The 10,489-nt window shown below is 26.4% G+C and overlaps 1 protein-coding gene across 1 annotated transcript; it reads left to right on the plus strand.

Moving 5' to 3' along the window:
• The first annotated feature begins 4,591 nt into the window (after positions 1 to 4,591).
• LOC113554001 (neuferricin-like) lies at positions 4,592 to 6,094 on the plus strand. Its single transcript, XM_026957627.1, has 4 exons — positions 4,592 to 4,939; positions 5,101 to 5,241; positions 5,382 to 5,571; positions 5,656 to 6,094. The coding sequence occupies exons 1-4, from the start codon at positions 4,645 to 4,647 to the stop codon at positions 5,840 to 5,842; spliced, it is 813 nt and encodes a 270-aa protein (XP_026813428.1). The 5' UTR covers positions 4,592 to 4,644; the 3' UTR covers positions 5,843 to 6,094.
• The last annotated feature ends 4,395 nt before the right edge of the window (positions 6,095 to 10,489 follow it).

Genomic DNA, 10,489 nt, shown 5'->3' on the forward strand with positions numbered 1-10,489 from the left:
AATTCAGTGATTACCAATTAATAATTTTAGTTGAGCTATTTAGAAAACCAGGAAGTTTTTTGGAGCCATGAAAATTGAATTGTAGATAAATCATTAAAACCAAAATAAATGTAAACCCATTTTAAAAATTACCTATCAAAAATGACAATTTAAAAAATAAATTACCTGTCTCCAAGCCAATTCAAGTTCGTCCACGGGCCATCATTTAGTGATCCATGACTTTTAATTTTCATACTTGTACCTATATTTATACACGAACATTTTTAAAACTTTCAATAAGTGATCTATCGAACTAATTTGCACACCGTAACAATTTTATCGCACAAATTACGCAATACATTTTATACAATAATATATAGTATGCTACAGTAATGCCAGTAATAACCCTCGAGATTTTATTCACTGTCAGTATACGAGAACTACGAACATTTATACAAAAGAGAAGATTATTATCACAGAGTTTTGCTGAATGCGGCTGTTCAAATGGCGGGTGGGTATTGGAGTTAATGCCGTATACAAACTCCATGCAGACTATCTGCTCGTATACTGTACACTGTACAGTGTATATAATACCATAATAATAATTGATATGTTTTTCATTTACGTTCACGTTAAAAAGTTCTGTACGACCAATAGGCAACCATGTGGTGAGGGAAAGGGGAATTGGAACCCGAGACCATAATATGAGGAATATATTGTATTTATTCCTTGTTTAAAACTTGCCGAGACGGCAAAATAAGCCACCCGCATAAAACTCATACATCGTGCACGGCCCGACAATCGGATACTTCAGATTTACGATAAAATAAATTGTTAACTTATCAGAATAGAACCGTAGTCTACAAGTTCGGGTTCTTTCGAAATTTCTAATGACATTTTTAGTTTACGGAGAAAGTTTTAAACGAACAGATTATAGCGTCAGATTATTTTATATTTTTATTTTTTATACGTTTCGTCTGAATATCTGATGTAAAGTATATACCAGGTACCTATAATATGCCTAATACTTATATAAATATACTATATACCTACTGCAGTAACATGATATTATACATTTTTTTAACCTATTATCATCATTATAGAAACTGATTTCAGACAGATTTTCTTAGTAAGTTTTCACCAAATTTGATTTATCTTGTACCAATCCATTAACAATAAAATAACTTATATAGGAACTTTGCAATGTAAATGTAATGCTACTTTAAACAAACAAGGGCTTTTTTAGTAAGAACTATTCGAATTGTCTGCTTTTTGTCCAGAATGTATAAAGCGTTGAAAACGATTACCATTAAAATATATGTCTTCTCTGATGGACAACTTTAGGTTTAACAACTTTTTAGAGATTTGTCATCTGTAAATTCTGGTAATCCGTCAATTGTACCTAACCAGGCCCGTCACTAGCCAGCTGAGCAACCAAAATAGTGGCAGGTCATTCACCTGACCAGATTTATTAACGGACGTTAACTAGAAACCTAGCCGGTACCACGGGAAAGGGGACTCCGCATACGCCAATCCGCCAAGCCGTGCTAGACATAGTGTTCCCTCAGATTAGGAAGCCTATTTCAGCTAAAACGTGGTGGCTGTGGGACAGGAGCAAGACAGTAGCACAACTGCCCTAGACGCACTAAGACGCGGTCGAGTGATGTTAAATACAAGCTATACTAGGGTTTTGACGTGTGATAGTGAGTCATTGAAAGTTCCCTTAACATAGTTATTCGATAATTGTGAATAAAAATGAAACATACACAATTAATAGTTACTAGATTTAACAATCCTATAAAATTAAAAAACGGTAAAGATGAATTATTAATTTATTTTCATTTTTAAATTTTCAATTAATGTAGGTATTAAAGTTGTCATTATACTTGAAAAGCGGCAATTTATATTTTCTAATAATTTAATTTTTTAAAGTTATCAACTCTGTATAGATTTAAATAACATTCCAATAATTTAATCTACTATTGGGACTTTCAATATCTAAAATTTCTATAAAATGTCTCGTGTAAACTATGAATTTCCTAAAAATATAGGTATAGCAAAACAACCAAAGATAATCAATCAATATACAAACGAAATATTTATTTAAAAGTCTCGACTGAGTTCTCCTCAACGAATGATTTTAATTGCTCCTAGATTTGAATTGGATAGGTAGTCTAACATACACTATACCAGATACACCTGAATTAAAACTGGATAAGAAATCCGCCTCACAACTAAAACAGATGCGCCTGAATTAAATCGGGTAGGCATCTAAACGTTATGAAATGGACACGCGACAAAATAATGCGATGATAATCGGAGCGAGAGAAATATGATGATTGACGAAGATAATATTTTACTATAAAATATTTATACAAATATAAAGGATAGTATAGTTTAATTATTTATAGGGGAGTTCTGGTAGTCAATTCAGTCTGATGCAATGACCAACGGGCAACGAGGTTCAGAGAAAATTTTTATTATGCATACCATATTATTGGTATACCAACAATTCACCTGAGCAGAACGAACATCAATAATAAGAGTAATTATTTAATTATTTTTTTTTATTAGTGTTATATTATATTGATAAATGATAATAATAAAAACAAATGGTGTGTATAATAATACATTACACCATATACGGGAAGAATGCAAGTAGGGAAAATGTGGAAAAATGGATAGTCAATCGCAACGTGTCATTGTCGACTAATTTGTGGAGTCTGATTCATAATAAAAGTAACAATAATCATTAATCATAATAATCATATTTCATATAATATATAATTGCCCGACTTGGAGAGGGATGCAGAGGGACGGAGTACCCCAACTATAATTTTTCAGAAATTTTAGCGTACCCCTACTATTATTTTTAAGGGAAACGCACGAGACGCTTCATCATTTTTCTTTTTTGTCAAAATGCACGAAATACTATCATAATTTGTCGTATAGATTATTTCAAAATCGTGCATCTTTAAAAATAAATAGTTAAAAATCGATGTTCTTTTTATTTATTTACATGTTTTATCCTTTTGAATTAGTTATTATTTCTAATATAATATATATATAACAGGTACAATGATTTCTAATTACCTATGTATTATATTAACTTATTTTTTTTTCTAATTGATTACTTATTTACAAATATTTTTCATGATTTAAAGAGGAGTATTAGACGGTGTTGGGGAATAGCCCCCATGGCTCAATAACGTTGAATAAGTAATAGGGACGCTTTTTTTTAAACAGTAAACAGAGTCCCCCCTACTTTAATTTTGCCAAGTCGAGCACTGAATTATTAATGACAGCATTATAAACACAATTAATTTCACAAATATATTTAAAACCCTATTTTAGAATATTATAATCACCTCTTTAAGACTCTAATTAAATTTGCTTTATCTTTCGAGAGTTACACTTCAATACATTTTGAATAAAAATTATAATTTTCACAAATAATGCTATCAGGACCTAAAATAGGTTGTGTTAGGATAATATTTATTTTCCCGACATGTAAACACTCTGTTATTACATGTTTGGGGAAATACATTGGCTTTAATCTTGTCCAAACTGCTGAACAATTATATTTTTGTGTAATGTAAATGAAACTTTTTTTATATCTGTAGGATTATCATTCAAAACATATAAATATAAATAATACCCTATTATTATCTTCTTCGCTATATTATAATGAGATTATGCAATTATTCGGTGTATGATATCTAATATTTATTATTATCAATATTATTTTAACTCTACTTACAGTTAAATAATTGTCTTTTGGATTTTTCTCTAATAACCCATAAATTTAATGGGAATTTCTTCGTGTTCCAAGGTAAATCTGTATTCTGTAGTTAGAAGCTTTCCGTTTATTTAAAATTTTTAAAAAAGTCACTGTCACTTAAGATGAATATAAGGTAATGGTTAAATAAGCAATATGACTTATAAATACGATCGCACCAAAGATAATTAAAAAAAAATTTAAACAGTTCACTCAAACAAGTAAACCTGTACAAGTGAGATTGAAGAAAAAAATGTATTTATATATATTTATATATTCATGTACGTAATTTAATAACGTACTATAGTACTATTGTAATGTATTTCAGTAGTAGTACAGTATAAAATTAAATAAAAATCGCCGCGCATATTTTTTAGATAACAGATTTATTTATTTATTTTAATAACAACAAAATGATAAAGATTTTAAATCGACTGCATAGTGATAACACAATATTATGTGCCGATTATAATATATTATATTACATACATTATTCTATTCTGTTGTAATAGGTAGGTAGTATTTATGATGAATTATTAAGCCTGTCGTGGCCAGCTCTAACTATATAGAATACAGACCTAACCTAACTACCTAACCGGTCGTGGCGATTTTAATGTTTTTATTTCTATGATGATATTACTTGCTCACTGCTTATCACAAAGTGGTTGTCATAGTTTTAAAATCATGATTTAAAATTTACTTTTAGAAAGTTTTTTTATTATTTTATATGAAGAATTCAATACTTAAAAATTAAAATTATTATGATTATTAATAATTATTGTTAATTACTAGTTACTTATTATTTGTTATTATTATCTTATTTTAAATAAATCATTGTAAACAAATAGGTATCGCCTAACAATATTAAATATTGGGTAATAAATAATATGGAGGGTTTTAATTTAAAAAATACTTTTTTCTCATGTATAACAATTATAGTATTAGTATTATCTATGCTATTTTTCTATGAACCCGCTCAAAACTTACTATGCAGCTATGCAATTTTTGAACGATTCTTAATTAACACACCTAAAGTGTGTTCACTTTTCGATACAACTCGATTAAGTCGATATAATGGTGTTGATGGAGGCAAAATATATTTATCCATTCTTGGCATTGTATTTGACGTGACAGAGGGTAGAAGATTCTATGGACCTGGTGGTTCATATAGTGGATTTTCTGGTAAGTACCTAAATTCCTACCTATAATAACAATAATTTAAAACAAGTTGTTTTTTATATTTTGTTTATTACAAAAAGTACTTATTTATTTTTAATAATTTTCACTCAAATTAAAAAATATTAAAAAATTGCTATTTTTTGTTTAAAATAATATATTTTTAGGTCGTGATGCCAGTCGTTCATTTATAACTGGTTTATTCGACGAAGAAAACCTAACTGATCATGTCAGTGATATGGATCCAAATGATTTAATAGGACTGGATACTTGGCTGAATACTTATAAGAAAAAATACAAAGAAATTGGTAATTATAATTTATATTTTTATATTAATTATTAACTACTGAGTATAGTAATGTATATTCCCAAGTTTTGTTTTAGTTACCTATTTTATTTGAATGTAACCTACCATATTTTAACAAATATTATTAATATGGTGTTTTAGGAAAATTAATAGGACGATATTATGATTCATCTGGTAAAGAAACAGACTATAGTAAATTGGTCTATGAAAAAATAAAATCAAGTAAAATGGCTAAAGCAACTAAAAATAAAGAAATGGCACGATATCCAAGTTGTAATATAGAATATGTTCAAGAAAATCAAAAAAGTAAAGTCTGGTGTACTACATTGAGGTTAGATCGATAAAAAAGTAGATATTGTCTAATTATTTTAGATTTTAATAGAATGTTGATAATTATTTTTTTTAATATATATAGTGGTGGCATTAAAAGGAATTGGATTGGAGTACCTCGTAAATTACAATCATTGGATGAAAATGGAAAGTTGTCTTTTCGGTGTGCATGTGTACAACTAGATACCCTAAGCCAAGCTGAACTAGTGCATATTAATGAGTATGAGGGTTGTGATGCTAGTGCAACAACTTGTTACGTCAAAGTCAGTTAATCTGATTTGTTCTACTAATAAATTGTGTCATTTTTTTGTTTTTGTTATACCATTGTAGTGTGATTTGAATGTAAAATGTTCTTTCTGTGATAAATTCCCTTACAATATCAAAATTGTTAATCCCAGTTCACAATAGGACAAGTTATACTATAATATTCTTAAATCTCTTAAATCATATTGTGTAGAGTAAGTTTAATTTATGTGCCTATCTACTTTATTAATGTTTACATTTTTATACAAAACTATTCTTAAAAAAAAAATTGCTTTATGATTTGTATATTGTTGTACTTTAACACTTTGTTTTATAACAATAATGTATTTATCAGGTTAAAAATACTTAATATTGATAAAATAATATAGTTTTCTTATTAATGTACATAAAGCCTAAAACAAAATACATTGAAGTAAATATTAAATCAACTGTTAATTATTATAATGTACTATGTCCTGTGGCTGTATATCATAAAGTGTTTTATACTAATTTAATCTGTGCCTAAACTATACAAAAAATTGAACTTTGTTAACTAATTAATAATATTTATTATTTTCTTAACTATAATCAGTTCATAGTAATTCAAATAGTATGTGACATAGTATATTATAGAATAGCGTTTCTCAACATCTTTAGTCTCGCGACCCCCAAAAAAGGTCTAAAATACGCTCAATCACTTTGCGACCCCTCTCCCTATCTATATTAAGTATAAATTTGTATCATATCGTTGGGAAAGCCAAATTTCAAATGAAAGATTCATTTTGTAAATCAGTGTTTTTATTATTTTTGACTACCGCAATCCCCAGACAAGGCAATCGCGACCCTCAGATTGAGAAACAGTGTTATAGATCATAGTATTTTTTGTTAAGCCAAATTATGTTTTAGCTACCTACATAAATATCTATAGTTAAATTATGCACTACTCTATAAATATTTCAATATTATTTGAAAAATAAAAGTTTGTTGCCATAAGGCACTCCTTAAATAAATTGATTAACAAAATAAGTAAAAATGAGGGAATGAGGCAAACGTAATTATTATGATTTATGACATGTAGCATGTAACCACATAGGTACATTCGTCGCAAATCTCAATGTGTACATCATAAAATGATGTATTATTTGTATTAACAATTTTAGAAAAAAATATCTGCTAAGTAAATTATTTTAGAAAAAAGGTTCTTATTTAAAAACTGAATTTAGTATTTCCATAGGACGCTCTTCAAAAGGTAGTACAATAGTACAGACAATCACAAGGATTTTAAAAATATGGTCATTAAGTATATTTGAAAATTCCAAAAATTAGACTGAATAATTGCATAAATTGAACAAAAAAGGGGAACATGAATTACACTGTATATTGCGTATGAACCTATTCATTTAAAAATATGATTTCTAACACCCATCAGGCATCAACTCCCAATTGTGAATCAATACTACATTGTTCACCATATCAAATGCTTTGCTCATATCTGTATAAATTACCTTATACGAGTATTTACCTGATTACCTTTTTCAATTTAATTGATTTAATACTTATAATGATTAACCAAATTTAAAGTTGAAGATGTATAGAATTGTAGTCAAAATTCAAATTTAAAATTCTAAACATAGGTATAATAAATAATAATAGATATTATATTATGTTTATAATATTAGAGATTAATTTTTGTAATTAAATTGACTCAAATAATCTTGAGATGAATGACATAATGCTTATTAGCATTAGGTCTACAATGTATAATAATAATACAATCACCATTTTTTTTTTTTTTTTTAAAGGACTGTAGGATGTAAAGATATTTCTTAAGTCAAGAAATATGTCCGAAAATGTGAGTAATGAAGAAGAAAAAAATAAACTTTAATTGAATTGTGTTAAAATCTTGAAGCATACCTAGATTGTTTTGAAACAGATTTTAGATATAAGCAAAATATTTATTTTACTATTTAAATAGGTAGACATTTGCTTAGTTTTCAAATTGGCTTAATTTATTATTCAGTTATTGTTACTTGTTAGATAATATATTATTATTTGTAATTATTTTAAAAAATAAAGGAAACAACTTTATATTGCCTATCCAAAACGCCGTCCTATATACATAATATAATAATAGCAAGTTATTCTATAAACTATAAAATATAAATATGAATATCGATGTAACAATATTTTCACTATTTTCAACATATTAACTAAAATTAGATATTAAAATCATGTTTAGATGATTGTTCCTTTATAGTTTATATATAAAATTACAAAATAAAATATATTTGTTTTGTGTTTTCAAAAATCAGTATTACGTTAATAAATTTACCAGTTAATAATTTAACTGATTGCATTTTTCCTTTATAACGCATGGTAGGTGTGTTTATTATATTATTTTTAATCTAATTTGTTCATTTTTATTTGGAACATTGTGTATAATCAATAGGTATATTTTTTTTGTAGAGGGGGAGTTTTAAATATTAGCAAAATAGATATTCGAATGTGATTTCAAGACGGGCGTGAGTGCTTGACGAGTTGTTCATATTAAGTTTGTATTTTAGATTAATAATAATAAAACCATGTAGACTCTTGTAATGCCTATATAAAAAAAACAAACATAGTATCAAACATTTAAATCTAAAAACTTTACAAATTTACAATACGATTATAAATAAATTGTAATTAAAAAATTTAACTTATTAGTCTTAAGTATAATTTATATAACTCATTTAAGTATAAAATATCAATATGAATAGTATATGAAATTTTAGTAATTAATATATCAGAGTTAAAAACATGTTTAATTGTTTCTTAAAGACAATAATAGTTATAATGATAAATTGATAACCCTAAATGGCCTAAATTAATAATAACTGAAATAGATGAAATTATTATTTATTAAATAATATTGTATAGTAAACAAAATATAAAAAATATATTTTAAAGTATGTAATTCTATTTAGCATTTACCTGATAGCGTTCGTATATATTATACAGTATATTAAAGTGTGAACGAAAACAAAATAATATATACTATAGGTATATCAAGTTATATGGTTGTATGCTGTATGATAACTGTAATGAATCATGGTTTATTTACCAAGTTGTTAGACTCAAATCATTGGTGTGAATGGTATAATGGTATTTTTTTCATATTAAATGTAATACAATAAATAATTACGTTTTTATACAAAATACTGCAAATAATGTAATTTTATGTCACTACTTACATTAATACAATATAATAGATACCTATGCAGCTAGTTATGCACCTATTACTCTATAGTTATGAATACATTAATATGACATTTTTATTTTTTTCTAAATCAGCTCTTATTGTTATTGATTATTATATAAGAATGGACAACAATTATTTTAAATTAGCCGACAGCAGTACAAACGTCAAAACAGAAAGAATAAAAACAATCATAATTTGTGTAGAAACAGTAAATAAAGTTCAACTTCTATAACTATGTAAATATGTTTCCTGTGGTCATTTAAATTTTGAAATTAAAATCATTTTTTTTCTCATAAATGATAGGACATATTGAACGATTTTAGTATTCAAATAAAAACAATAATTAAATATTTATCCCATTTATACGTTATGTAGGTTATAATGGTTAGCATATAATGTATAAAGGTATACATCATACTATTTATTGTACTTATTGTGTTATTGGTATATCGCTATTGATTTTATAAGTCTTTATACATATTGTGCAACAATGCAATATGGAACAGTTATTGTTTGCACAAGTAATTATTATATTTACCGGCAATGGCACACAATATTCACTGTTTATTGAGAATTTTTTTTTCTTTACTTATTTCAAACTATAATTTATATTTTACGTGCGAGAATTATTTTATTTCCGTGTCTTAGCCCAATTAGCCTGTGTCTATTCACCATATTTATATTTTAAATAATAATATATACTTCCATAACAATATAACATTATAACTGCAATTGTATAAATATTAATTGTATAATATATACATTGTACATACCTATACTGTATATACATGTATAAACATATGTATACCATTAACTGTCAAGTGCAAATCACATAAATGATAAATAATAGATATTAATATTTAATAGATTTAACCTTATCGATGCTTTTTAAACCGCCAATCGTGCACATTAATAATAAAGAATAATAATAATACGATTGGCAATTTTCGCTTGTCTATGATTGACGTGTATCTATTGCGTTCTCATCGTGTAGTAGTTACACCTATATCTACCATACATCCTTACGTATTATATTATTTATAGCTTTATAGGTATTAATTAAATTTATGATTTTTAAGTATGATGATTTTCGGAAATTCTTCGATATTTTATTTCTTGAACACATTTATTATTTCTAATATTTCAATTATGCATTCCTCAATCTTCAATGCTATTAAATAAAACTGGATACGGCCCTCGGGTCCTGTCAATATAGTTGTGATTATTATCTATTGTTTGTTTAAAAAAAAACAAAACGCTTTTTTAAATATAATAATAAATACCTAGCTATTATATTATTGTATTTATTCATTTTTTATTGATCATATCAACATTTTGGTAACTATAAACAATAAACATAAAGTTATTAGTCACATAATAATTGTTTAGTGATAATACCTATAACGATTTCATAGTAAACTGTTTTGTGTACAGA

Source organism: Rhopalosiphum maidis, chromosome 2 (assembly GCF_003676215.2).
Source record: "Rhopalosiphum maidis isolate BTI-1 chromosome 2, ASM367621v3, whole genome shotgun sequence".
Lineage (NCBI taxonomy): Eukaryota > Metazoa > Arthropoda > Insecta > Hemiptera > Aphididae > Rhopalosiphum > Rhopalosiphum maidis.

Coding starts and splice junctions, on each gene's coding strand:
- LOC113554001 (XM_026957627.1), top strand. CDS start 4,645: ATGGAGGGTTTTAATTTAAAAAATACTTTTTTCTCATGTATAACAATT. Junction 4,940..5,100: donor TTCATATAGTGGATTTTCTG/GTAAGTACCTAA, acceptor ATATATTTTTAG/GTCGTGATGCCAGTCGTTCA. Junction 5,242..5,381: donor GAAAAAATACAAAGAAATTG/GTAATTATAATT, acceptor ATGGTGTTTTAG/GAAAATTAATAGGACGATAT.